The following is a 13,100-nucleotide window of genomic DNA, read 5'->3' on the forward strand; positions in this document are numbered from 1 at the left end:
ACTGTGGTGGCTCCTTAGCGGAACAGCGGCTGAGACTCAGAGCAGAAAGCACTACAGAGCAGCTCCTCAGTGTCACTCCTGGCTCCGGGATCCTTTAGCCAGAGTCACTCTTGCACCCTCCAAGGCTGCAGTCGCACTAGCAGCGTAGATAACTTTCCTCTTGCTGTGACGAGGTCATTAGTTGTCTGGTGAGTGGCATTTCCACCCACAACAGAGGAGAAAATGCAGAGGTAAGCGAGTATGGAAATGGGTCCTGTTAAGCTTTTCAGACTCTAGAGACTTTTTACAAAACTTTTATTTGGAGTCCGCTGTCCCTGTGTTTCCGATACGCAACGACCTCGCAGGAAGGGCTAGACGCAGGCGCAGCACACAGCAGTCAGGGTATCGCCTCCTTGGCTTCTTCCGGAGTGACTTCCTGGGAGTACAGCTCGGTAAAGAGAGCAGGCAGCCAGTACTGAGGTTCTCCAGCTGCCTGCGTGTCCAGCCAGGCCATTCCCTCCTTCAGCAAGTGTTCCTGTACAAAGAGAGCAGAAACTGTGAGTGGAACTTAACTAAAGGGGAATCATAGAATCATAGAATAACCAGGTTGGAAGTGACCCACTGGGTCATCAAGTCCAACCATTCGTATCAGTCACTAACCCATGTCCCTTAGCACCTTGTCCACCCGTCCCTTAAACCCCTCCAGGGAAGGGGACTCAACCCCCTCCCTGGGCAGTCTCTGCCACTGCCCAATGACCCTTTCCGTGAAAAATTTTTTCCTCATGTCCAGCCTGAACCTCCCCTGGCGGAGCTTGAGGCCATTCCCTCTCGTCCTGTCCCCTGTCCCTTGGGAGAAGAGCCCAGCTCCCTCCTCTCCACAACCTCCTTTCAGGTGGTTATAGAGAGCAGTGAGGTCTCCCCTCAGCCTCCTCTTCTCCAGGCTAGGATGTTGGAAGATGATGGAAGATGAAGGGAAGCCACAGCACAGGCCTGACCTCACATTTATTCTGGGATATGGGAGGTGTAGAACTTGGGCTGCAGTATTTTTTACTCGACTGGGAGAGCTACAGTTCAGACACCCAGCCGTGCATGTCTATGTAGGATCTGAGCTAACAAGATTCCTGTTTTAATGCATATTAGGGAAGTCATAGTAATATCTGCGGCTTCTGAGGGTCTGTGTTCCTCAGCCTGTGTTTGCACAGTGTGCACTCTGCCTTTGGTCTTCACACTAGCTCAGGGTCCCCTGGACGCGCTGGGATAATGCAAAACGACAGCGTTAAGAGTCATAAATCCAGGGTCACCCTGTATCAGCCGCAGTAACGCAGCCCCAGCGCTAGCTCCACGGTCCCTGAACTCCACCGCACAAGAGACCTCTCTACATACCAGCACCTGCTTTGCGCGTTCCGTCTCCCACTTCAGACTGGACTTGATCTCACCAACTGTTACGTAGCCGTTTTTCTGAAATGAGAGAAAATATACTGCGTGGAACAGGCTGCCCGGGACAGTGATGGAGTCCCCATCCCTGGAGGGGTTAAAAAGCCCTGAGGATGTGGTGCTAAGGGACATGGTTTAGTGGTGGAGCTGTCAGTGTTGGGTTTATGGTTGGACTCGATGACCTTAAAGGTCTTTTCAAACCTAAACTGTGATTCTCTCTGCGTACAGTTAAGGCTTCAATCCACAGTTTAGAAGAGTGTGGACAGTTGTGCCCACAGGCCTGGTCTGATCACAGTTCACTGTTGTGGAAGGAACGAGGTTCTTTCAGGGTGGTTGTATTTTAAGATCTCCTGGCCCAGTACCTCTGCCAGCTGCAGGACAACTGTGTGATCCATGTTCAGTTCGGCTGGTACAGACTGGATCAGATACGTTCCTCCAACGGGGATAATCCCAAAGCCGCTCCCCAAGACCTTCAGTTTCTTGATTGCACGGAGGAGATCGTCCCTGAGGAGCAGAGGGCAATGCAGAGCTTTAAAGCAGGAGCCTCTCAAACTGCGCACTACGCTCTGTAAGTGAGGAAGGCTTGAGGTGCAGAAGCTCTGAGCAGCGATAGCTCCTCAGAGCTTGCTGCAGTTCCAGTTAATCAACGCTGAAAAAGTCTTTATAAAGCAATTCAGAACTAGCCTGCAGCTGCGTGTCCCTGCTGCCTGCTAGACACGGCAGCACCGGAGCTGCAAACGCTGAAGTTTAAGATTCAGCCCCAATTAGTCACCATCATGAGTTGTGTCTTAAAATCTGCTTCCGTAATGACCTGTATCAGCCCCTTCCTTACAGCTCAGGAGAGCACAGCAGCTTCAGCAGCTGGATCTGCATGGGACAGATTGTCTCCAGCTCAAGGCAACAGCCCTTTGTGTCCCACGGAAAGCGCTCTGCTGCTTTCTGAACTGGCAAAGTCATTAGATGTGAGTAACGTGTAAGTGGCTCCATTGCTAGAAGTCAAATTTGGAGCCCAATTAACAGCAGCACTTAAGTGCTGGCTGAGACTGGTCCCCCCCAGTGCTCCTCCATTTGCACATACTCACTGGCTGACATCCTGAGCAAACTTCCCCCTTCCCTTCAGCACCTGCTGGTGAAGTTCCTCCAGCGTTATCAGACCTAGGAGTCAGCAAAGAGGACAGAAAATCGTTACTGCACAGCGACAAAATCGCTGCAGCAAGAGCAGCCGAGGGTCTTTGGTGCATTTGCTGCTGGCTCAGCCCTGCCCTCCACTTCCAAGCAGCTGCTCATTGTTCCCGGGATGGAGCCTTGGGTGAGATCAGCACCCACTCACTCCTGTCCCCAGAACTAACACGGGGCAGTCAGCTGTCCCCTTCTCCCACAAATGGATTGGACTCAGATTTCAACTGGTTTTGCTGTGGACCATTCTTGGTCTCCGATTGCCCTTTTGGAGAGAAAAACATCTATCTTTTCATTAGCACTCAGCATCCGCATTCCAGCTCTTTGGGCTATTGCTGTGACCCTTCAGAGACAACCCGGTAAGGGCTTGAAGCAGTAAATCAGCAGTTTTTTACTCCTTTCTGTTTGCCCCTGATCCCTGCTCCTTCCCAGCATCCTGCGAGTCACAGTTTTGTTCCCAAAACAGGGCAGAGGTGGTTGATTCAGGCGGGGATGCACACCTGGGTGATCCCTAGCAGCAGAGCTGTAACCATGGAGGAACAGAACAAGTGGTTTTTTGGGGAAAACAAAGACAAAACTGCCATCTCAGTAATCTGTGAATTCTACACTGAGCAGTGCGACTCATTTCCTTAAGGAAAGGGCAGCCTCCCAGGATCCTCACCTCCATTCCTGTGTTTCAGAGCCAGGCAAACTTCAACAATCTGCACACCCAGCTCGTAGTAAAAATCTCCAACTCCCAGCATCTCTGACCAGAATCCTTTACCAGCTGCGAAGAAAGGGGAAAGCGATTGGACTATCAGCAAAAACATCCTCGCGTAACTGGTGCTAAGCAGGCTGCTCACACCCCTCACCGTGCGGACTCAGATCTGTTAATACCAAGGTTTCGATTTTGTTTGCTCTACCTGTTTTTCCACCACCCTTTTATGTAACCAGCACTCAAAGTGACCACACACCAATTCACAAACCCCAAGGATGCAAACGCCAGCAGCTTTCCTCCGCGGGACTCCAGTGTCCCTGCGAGCTGCTTGCAGTGTGAGAACGGCGCGGGGAATCCCTAGGCAATTAACTCCAGTGCCTGCTCCTCACATGCCAAAGGATCCACTCCGATCGTGGCGCACATATCCTGGAACTGGACTCGGAATTCAGGGTTTTTGCGGATCTCCTGCTTGTGTTTGCTGGCAAACTCTTCTAAGTTGGTCTTAAACATGTCCAGCTGCTTGGACATCTGAAAGAGAATTAGAGAGAAGCATTTTGGTCTTACCACTCATTTAATGCATTTTTTCCATAAACACAGCCCACAACGGGTGCTGAGGGAGCAGAGCCCTCACGGAATGCTCGGGCCTCTTTGTGCTGCCTGCAGTCTTAAAGAAAAGGAAACACGATAAAATCACTTGACATCAGAGTTCTCCACCCTTTTAAGACTGAATTCAAACCAATATCAGATCACAGTGGAGATGAGGCAAAGGGCTGTTCTAATCTGGCTCCAAAGGGGAGCAGCGGTTGTGCTATGATGCATGTGGGGCAGAAATGGATCTAGAGAGGACGTGGTGCTGAGCTCCCAGAGCGAGAGCTGCAGCAGCCAGCACAGCTCGGATGGACAGACAGCCTGACAGGCGCCACCGTCATCCACGCTGCTCGTGGATCTGCTCCAGGCACCAATGTGGAGCAGGAAACAAAGCCCAGTTGCAGCTGGGCTCACAACCGTGGTGATTCCTGGGTCAGGGCTGGATCTCCTACCTGGGCCAGCTGGTCTTCGGCCAGGACCGTCCCTCGCTCCTTGTACTTTGCCTGCAGGTGGAAAACAGGAGGTGGAGACAGTGCTGAAGGACCAGAAACCAAAACTGGCTGAGAGAGGGGCTCCTGGAGGTCGGATGAACTTGGAAGACCACAGTCCAGTGCCCTGGGCATGCAGGGAGGCTGCCTGGAAGCACGGGGTACCCTGGCTTTGGAGCTGGGCTGGCACCAGCTGGTCTGGTGGATGTGAGGACACCGCCCTGCTCCCCGGACACCCACTCGCACCCTTCACGGCCCTCCAGGGGCCCTCAGGCCCTCCCTGGGGCCTGGCACCCACCTCCCGGGCCTGAGGAGACCTCCTCCCAGGGCCTGACACTCCCCTCGGGGGCCTGACACCACCCCCAGGGCCTGACACACCGCCGCCCCTGGTTCCGCCTCGGCCGTCCCGGGGCCTGGCACGACCCTAGGGCCCTCTCCTTGCCCCCCCGCCGGTCCCGGTGCTCCCCTCACCTCCGCGAGTTTCTTCTTGGCGATGGCGCCAGCGCCCACCCCGCGCCGGTGCATCCCGGCGCCGGCCCCGCCGCGCGCCGCGTGACGTCATCGACCCGCGACAGCGGATCTGGCTAACGCCAGGGGGCGTGGCTTGAGCTGAGGGCGGGGTCGCTGAGCAGAGGGGGCGGGGCCACACGGGGCGTGGCCACACGGGATGGAGCGCATAGAGGGGGCGGGGCTTTGATAGTGGGCGTGGCCAGAGGGGGCGTGGCCAATCTCCCTGCTCCCCCCTCCCCCGGCGGGAAGGGGTCTGCAGCACGGGGACTGTGGGAGTTCAGGCCGTGGAGAGGGGGAATAGGCCCCATTTCAGAGAATCACAGAATCACCCGGTTGGAAAAGACCCACCGGATCATCGAGTCCAACCATTCCCATCAATCACTAACCCATGTCCCTCAGCACCTCGTCCACCCGTCCCTTAAACCCCTCCAGGGAAGGGGACTCAACCCCCTCCCTGGGCAGCCTCTGCCAGGGACCAATCACCTTTGCAGTGAAAAATGTTTTCCTAATGTTCAGCCTGACCCTCCCCTGGTGGAGCTTGAGGCCATTCCCTCTCGTCCTGTCCCCTGTCCCTTGGGAGAAGAGCCCAGCTCCCTCCTCTCCACAACCTCCTCTCAGGGAGTTGCAGAGAGCAATGAGGTCTCCCCTCAGCCTCCTCTTCTCCAGGCTAAACACCCCCAGCTCTCTCAGACGCTCCTCTTGTTCTCCAGCCCCTTCCCCAGCTTCGTTGCTCTTCTCTGGACTCGCTCCAGAGCCTCAACATCCTTCTTGTGGTGAGGGGGCCACAACTGACCCCAGGATTCGAGGAGCGGTCTCACCAGTGCCGAGTCCAGAGGGAGAAGAACCTCCCTGGCCCTGCTGGCCACACCGTTTCTGATCCAAGCCAAGATGCCATTGGCCTTCTTGGCCACCTGGGCCCCTGCTGGCTCATGTTCAGTCGCTGTCAACCAACACCCCCAGGTCCTTCTCCTCCAGGCAGTTTCCAGCCAGACTTCTCCTAGTCTGGAGCTGCTCAGGGTTGTTGTGCCCCAAGTGCAGGACATGGCATGTGGCCTTGTTAAACCTCATCCCATTGGTCTCAGCCCGTGGATCCAGCCTGTTCAGATCCCTTTGGAGCCTCCCAACCCTCCAGCAGATCCACGCTTCCACCCAGCTTAGTGTCATCCTTTGGATAGGGCTGCCCCTCTAGGTGGAGATCAGCCCCTGTTTGGGGGAGCTGGGTTGCCTCAGCGGAAAGGGTCTCCCCCCCTGGGATGGGGTATAACCCCCACTGGAGGGTTTCGGTCTCCCCTGGGGTCGGGGGAGGCCCTGGATGGAGATGAGCCCTTCCTTGAGGTGGGGTCACCTCCATGGGATGCTGTGTGTCCCCCTGGGAGAGAGAACCTCAGCAGCTTGGGCTGGGCCCCCAGGTGGGTTTTAGCAGGGTTAGAGTCTAGATCTCTGCAGCCCCAGCTGAACTTTCTTTCAGCCGTTGCCCCCTGACAAGGCGTGAGCTCCTGGAATCAGGGTTGTCGGTGTTGTGGCTCAGCCTGGTGTGACCCGTGAACCTCCTTTGCAAGGGCACTGACAGGTTTTTTTAGCAATTTATCACTATTGCATAGTCTGCCCCCAAATCAAGGCTTATCTGAGCCTCCTTTTAGCTTCAGACCAAACTCTTTATTACTTGCATCAGCAAAACAGACAAACACACACAGAACAGAGGGAGCGTAAGGCGTCCTCCTCCTCCTCCTCAAGTGTCCTGGTAGGGTGGAGAGGGAGCTCCTCAGGCAGGTCCTGGGGTTACGCAGCCCTGACAGAGCAGAAAGAATCATAGAATCATAGAATAACCAGGTTGGAAGAGACCCACCAGATCATCGAGTCCAACCATTCCCATCAATCACTAACCCATGTCCCTCAGCACCTCGTCCACCCGTCCCTTAAACCCCTCCAGGGAAGGTGACTCAACCCCCTCCCTGGGCAGCCTCTGCCAGGGGCCAATGACCCTTTCTGTGAAGAATTTTTTCCTAATGTTCCTCCTGACCCTCCCCTGGTGGAGCTTGAGGCCATTCCCTCTCGTCCTGTCCCCTGTCCCTTGGGAGAAGAGCCCAGCTCCCTCCTGGGGGAGAGGAAACATAAATCCCTGTGGCACTGCCCTTCACCCCTTTCCTTTTGGTGCTGATGGGAACCGAGGCACCAGTTCTCGCCTCCTCTGCCCCGCAGCCGCCTCCGGCACCTTGCAATTCCTTCTGACAGCATGAGGGGTGTCAGAATCACTGTCTAACCCTAAATTTTGAGAAAAATCAGCAGCTGCTTGGAGGAGAGAGCCACTTTCCCTGCCGGAGAGGCTGCAGGGTGAGCTCACGGTTGTTTGTTCGCGCCGGCTGCTCGGCTCGCATTGTCTGCGGGGAATTGTCTGTCGCCCAGAGCTGCCTCTCATTTCCACCCTACATTTATTCATGGCCAGTTCATCCCTTTTTGTTGTCGTGCCAACTTTTGCCATTAGCATAAACAGCTCTTTCCTCGCTCTGGGTTTTATCGCTGGTGACTTGGGCTCAGCCTTCACTTTACTCAGCGCGGCAGAGGATGAGCTCACATTCCCCGAGCCTCCTCAAGGCCCTCCCTGCGCCTTTTGCGTCTTGGTTTCTCGTTGTGTTTCTCTCCGAACGCCTCTTCTATGTTTTGTACGCTGCCATGAAAGTATTTTCTGTGCGCAGCTCGATGAACACCTCCTTTTCTCATTGAAAAGAGGGGAAAAGGGTTTCATAGAGTCCTGGAACAGGTTGGGTTGGAAGGGACCTCAAAGCCCATCCAGTTCCAACCCCAGGGACACCTCCCACTGGATCTGGTTGCTCCAAGCCCCATCCAACCTGGCCTTGAACCCCTCCAGGGATGGGGCAGCCACCACTGCTCTGGGCAACCTGGGCCAAGGCTTCTCCACCCTCACAGGAAAACATTTCTCCCCAAGATCTCACCTCAATCTCCCCTCTTTCAGCTCAAAACCGTTCCTCTCCATCCTATCCCTGCCCTCCCTGATCAAGAGCCCCTTCCCAGCTTTCCTGGAGCCCCTTTCAGTCCTGGAAGCTGCTCTAAGGTCTCTATGGAGCCTTCTCTTCTCCAGGCTGAACAACCCCAACTCTCTCAGCCTGTCCTCCTACAGGTGCTCCAGCCCTCACAGCATCTTCTTGGCCTCTGCAGTTGAATTCAGCCAAACTGGGCTATATGAGCGCTCTGGTTTTCTAAAGAAATCCCAAATTAATTGGTCGTGCTCTGCAGCAAGGACCTTTGGGGTCAAGGGCTGGGAATGGAGCTGTAGGGCTGCTTGTAGCAACGGGAATGGGTACAAGAACCACTCACGTTGGTCTGCAGAGATCAGTCGACATCAGCCATGTCAGAAAGTCTGGCTTCAAAACATCCTTCAAACCTTCCAGAGAAGCCAAACTGCAAGAAATGAGCCACACCATGAAGAGAGAGGAGAGGCGAGGATCCAGCTGCCGCGTGTGACGGCCTCGTGCCCTGATCCCATCAAGTTCACCGGGATGATTGACTTCCCTTGACTTCTTGCTTCTGATAAACCCACAAAAAGCTTTCACCTCTGCTTGACGCGGTGAGCTCTGCACCCAACAGCGCCTTGATCTCAGCGTGTTTGGGCTGCGCAGCAGCGATCGTGTCGGGCTTGGGGGGTGAGAAGGAGCAGCTCGGTGCCCCCCATCCTACTCTCCACCTCCACCAAGCTCCAACGGCCGCAAAACAAAAGCTGCGAGGGGCTGAAGCAGCATCAACGCTCCCAACTCATTTTGGAACAAGCCTTTGTTCCGAAAGGACTTTCCCCTGCAAGTTGCATTTTTTTTTTTATTTGCAATTAAGGAGATTAAGGGAGACACTAGAAAACATTTTGTTTTTAACGAAACTGGTCAAGCTGATTAATCTCCACCATCAAAGCTTCCCCTTCCCCCTGGGGCCCCTCCTTTCCTGGCCAGGTTGGACAAACATCTGTCGGGAGCAGTTTGGGGCTCGCTGATCCTGCCTGGGAGCGGGGGTCAGACGCAGTGACCTCTCGACATCCCTCGTTCCTTTGATTTGGCATTTTCAGTGTGACTGGTGATTCTCAGGCTCTGATTTTCCAAGTGCCTGGCCCGAGACACCTCTGTGAACCACAACTCTGCTTGTTTCCCCTACCCCGTGGCCTCCCTGCACCCCCATTTCTGAGGTATTTTTCATATAGGAGACAACAAATACCCCTGGATCCTTGTGCTGGGTGACTTCCTGCAGTTAGAATTTTTTTTTTTTCCTGAAGACACTAGGATGGTGCCTGATGCGTGTGGACTTTGTGTGGTAAGTGCTTTTCCCCCCCTCTTGCCACCATTTTAGGACTAAGCAGCAGCAACCTGTTAGGGTTTCTAAATCCCCTTCGTGTCAAAACCCAGAGATGAGCTCCTCGGTTACTACTGGGTTTTCTCAACCTAGAAAGTGCCCCAGAACAGGTTTTTCTTCAGACTCGTGTGTCTGATTTGAACATTTGTGACATAAGCTGAGCTTTGGGGGAGGCGAATGGGGCTACCGACAGGCTGCGGATGCGCTGACGCAGCACAAAGCCGCGCGGTGCCGCGATGCACGAGTGCGCTCCAGCCAGATGGCTTGGGAAGAGCCGGCACCGGCAGCAGCAACCGCGTGTTCCAGATGGACTCCCTTACCTTGCCCAGAAGTACCTGGTCTACATCACCATCCTCACCCTGACCACAACGGTTTCATAGAATCAGAGAATCACCAGGTTGGAAAGGACCCACAGGATCATCGAGTCCAACCATTCCCATCAATCACTAAACCATGTCCCTCAGCACCTTGTCCACCCATCCCTTAAACATCTCCATGGAAGGTGACTCAACCCCCTCCCTGGGCAGCCTCAGCCAGTGCCCAGTGACCCTTTCCATGAAAACTTTTTTCCTAATGTCCAGCCTGACCCTCCCCTGGTGGAGCTTGAGGCCATTCCCTCTCGTCCTGTCCCCTGTCCCTTGGGAGAAGAGCCCAGCTCCCTCCTCTCCACAACCTCCTTTCAGGGAGTTGCAGAGAGCAATGAGGTCTCCCCTCAGCCTCCTCTTCTCCAGGCTAAACACCCCCAGCTCTCTCAGCTGCTCCTCGTAAGACTTGTTCTCCATCTTTCATCTTTCAGGATGATTAAATCTTAAAGAAGATCTGAGTGTCCCCTGGTAAAGGTCACAGACCAGAATCAAGCTGGGAAATCCCTCCTGGGGCTGGCAGGCAGCTCTCCTGCCCTGGTGCACGTTTAGGTGACGGGCTCTTCATCCCAGGAGCTTATGGCAGTGATAGTAAGAAAAAGCTGGTTTGGAGCTAGAATCATGGAATGATTTGGGTGGAAGGGACCTCAAAGCCCATCCAGTCCCATCTCTGCCATGGGCAGGGACACCTCCCACTGGATCAGGGGCTCCAAGCCCCATCCAACCTGGCCTTGAACCCCTCCAGGGATGGGGCAGCCACCCCTGCTCTGGGCAACCTGGGCCAGGGGCTCCTACCCTCCCAGGGAAACATTTCTCCCAAGATCTCATCTCAATCTCCCCTCTTTCAGCTTCAAACCGCTCCCCTCATCTTCTCCCCGTGCTCCCTATTTAAAACTGAACTGGTCCACACGCTGAGCGTGAACCACTGGGGTTTGAGTTTTGTCCCTGGGGTTTGGTTCCATCAAATCAAAATATTCAGCAGAGCTGCCTCTATGTCACCTGCGTCTCACTGGAGAGTTTTCTTTCATAAAAGCTTCGTTTGGGTTGGGTTGGAGCCCTGCAGGGTGGTTTCTGGTGTCCTAGTGGCACGTTAGCAGCGTGGGAGAGCTCAGCCCTGTCACAATCCTGTGCTGTGACCTTATCAAAGCGCTGGGGTTGACATTTGCAAAACCAAAGACCTCACTGAATTTTTGAAATCTGCATTTTGTGCCAAATTTCAAAATTGGAGAGGCTTTGCCTTTGCTCCTTGAGACAGAATTGCAAAATGTGAAATTGCCTGTTGTAATTAAAGTCTCCCTATGGGAAGCTGTTTCCACAGATTCTCGCCTCAAAATATTCCTTAAGAAGTAAAACGCTTGGGGTCCTCATCCCTCCCTGCCACCAGCATCCCTCTGGCTCTTCTCCCACCTCACCTCTGGTTTTTCTTGGCTGTGAGGAGCCAGGTGAAGATCTCTCCGGGCTCTGGAGCTCCCAGGTTCCACCTCTGGCCGCTCGCAGCTGGTTCCTGGGACTCAGCTTCCCTCTTGGATGCTTCGAGGATGTTGCTGGAAGGCGACACGGGACGATATCAGCCCGAGATGCCACAAGAGGGTGCCAAAATGTTGCGTTTCCACAACCCCCCCAGCTCCCTCCCAGCCCATCCCCAGGCAGCCAAGAGCAGAAGTCGCTCTTGGGCAGGGAGAGGGATGCTTGGACTCGGTGCCGACAGACCATGAGCAGTTGTAGGACTTAGAAAAAATAAGAAAAAAGCGAAAACCAACTCCCCAGAGCATCACTGCTGCGGTCCAAGAAAAACACCCTCGGCTCTGCGTTCTGCTGGAGCCGTCAGTCGGCTGACGACAGCTCCGACTTTGGATCGCAGGAGGGTTGGAAGTCGATGCACTTACTCGCTTTTCTTCTCCCGTCTGGCTAGCAACCATTCCACAAAGTTCTTCTTCAGCATCGTGTCCATGGTGCGGCTGTAGTCGCTCGCCAGGGTGGCCTCGGAATAGCGTCGTTGCACGGGTCTGGAGCTGGGGACCCTCACGCTGGGGCGAGAGGACAGAGACGGAGCGAGTTCCCCACGGGCCAAGAGCACACAAGGCACGAGTTCACTTGGGCTGCCCGTCAGCAGGGTTTTGAGGTCACTTTTCATCTCGCTTGGTACCATTTCTGCTTTGTGATGGGAGGACGTGGCCAGAGACGGGGCGAGGATCCTCCTCACCTGTTTTGCTGGGTGCTAAGGCAGGTGCAGCCCAGATTTGATGTCTCAAGAGGAGAAGATCTTGGGGATTTGCTGGCACTCTGGAGTTAGTGTGGTTTTCCCTGTTGTAGCCCGATTCATAGAATCGTAGAATCACCAGGTTGGAAGAGACCCACCTGATCATCGAGTCCAACCACGGGCTTTGGCTCTGAGCTGAAGCACCAAGTGTGCTCAGGCTCCCTCCTCCAGTGAGCTGCACGCCTAAGGTCAAGGAAACCTTTCCTGTGTCCTCAAGAGGCTCAGGGGTGATGCCAGGAGCCAAGGGCTGACCCTGAGAGCAGTGCGGATTGGACAAGGTAGACATTAGGACATTAGGAAAAAATTCTTCACAGAAAGGGTCATTGGGCACTGTCAGAGGCTGCCCAGGGAGGGGGTTGAGTCCCCTTCCCTGGAGGGGTTTAAGGGACAAGGTGCTGAGGGACATGGTTTAGTGATTGATGGGAATGGTTGGACTCGATGATCCGGTGGGTCTCTTCCAACCTGGTTTTTCTATGATTCTATGATATAGTTCCCGGCTACCCAAGTTAGCAACAAATCTCCCTTTTAGTACAGTTATCTGGCATTGCAGCAGCTCCTGGTTCTCTGACAAGAATCCTTTTGGATCTTCTCAGGTGGTAGTTGGGAATTTAGCAGCAGGAGCCGTGGAAAGAGAAGGCAATATTTATTCTACGCCTGCTTTAGGTGCCCGGTCATAACTTCAGAAGCTTCTAAACGCTGCATGCCCTGAAGCCTCATTTGTGTGAAACAATTAAATCTTGTTTCTATTTCTCAGCCAACCTGCTTCTCTTCTGGTTGACTTCCAGCTTGTTCCTCCTAACCCAGAGCCATGAAGTTTGTAGGGAAAGCTTGGGAGTTCCTGGCTCTGGCTCAAAGGCTCAGGGCTTGGGTTTGATCTCTCTCTTATCATCTGCTCATCTCTGTTTCCATTATCTCAGATCTACCTCAGGACCCACGTTCTCACCTACTCACCGAGATGCCAATGGAAAGAGACCATTTGCAGCTGGAAAAGGCTCAAGATACACGCCGAGCTTTCCAAAACACTTACCCCGAGACGTTCTCTTCCATCAAAACAAAGCCCAGGGAAGCGAGGAGCAGAGAAAGAACTTTGAGAGACATCATTTTCTTGGCTGGTTTCTCTCTTCAGAAGGAGCAGACGATCCGGATCTCCGGCTCCTGTAACATCCAGGACACGAGTGACACAAGGACCCAGAGGGATGCGCAGCGGCTGGGCACGTGCCTGCACTTGTAAATGTGTTTCTGCAGCCCTCGTGCTT

At 54.2% G+C, this 13,100-nt stretch overlaps 2 protein-coding genes across 2 annotated transcripts; both read right to left on the reverse strand.

Annotated features, from left to right (window-relative positions):
* Positions 1-277: 277 nt before the first annotated feature.
* SNF8 (SNF8 subunit of ESCRT-II) lies at positions 278-4,935 on the reverse strand. Its single transcript, XM_069877341.1, has 8 exons — positions 4,834-4,935; positions 4,327-4,377; positions 3,676-3,814; positions 3,251-3,355; positions 2,496-2,568; positions 1,776-1,917; positions 1,363-1,437; positions 278-514 (listed from the first exon to the last, which is right to left on the reverse strand). Exons 1-8 carry the CDS (start codon positions 4,885-4,887, stop codon positions 377-379), a joined length of 777 nt encoding a protein of 258 aa, XP_069733442.1. The 5' UTR covers positions 4,888-4,935; the 3' UTR covers positions 278-376.
* Positions 4,936-6,607: 1,672 nt separating this feature from the next.
* On the reverse strand, positions 6,608-12,945 carry GIP (gastric inhibitory polypeptide). Its single transcript, XM_069876670.1, has 5 exons — positions 12,872-12,945; positions 11,471-11,605; positions 10,997-11,128; positions 8,206-8,289; positions 6,608-6,661 (listed from the first exon to the last, which is right to left on the reverse strand). Exons 1-5 carry the CDS (start codon positions 12,943-12,945, stop codon positions 6,652-6,654), a joined length of 435 nt encoding a protein of 144 aa, XP_069732771.1. The 3' UTR covers positions 6,608-6,651.
* Between the last annotated feature and the right edge of the window lie 155 nt (positions 12,946-13,100).

This window comes from Phaenicophaeus curvirostris, chromosome 26 (assembly GCF_032191515.1).
Source record: "Phaenicophaeus curvirostris isolate KB17595 chromosome 26, BPBGC_Pcur_1.0, whole genome shotgun sequence".
Classification (NCBI taxonomy): Eukaryota; Metazoa; Chordata; class Aves; order Cuculiformes; family Cuculidae; genus Phaenicophaeus; species Phaenicophaeus curvirostris.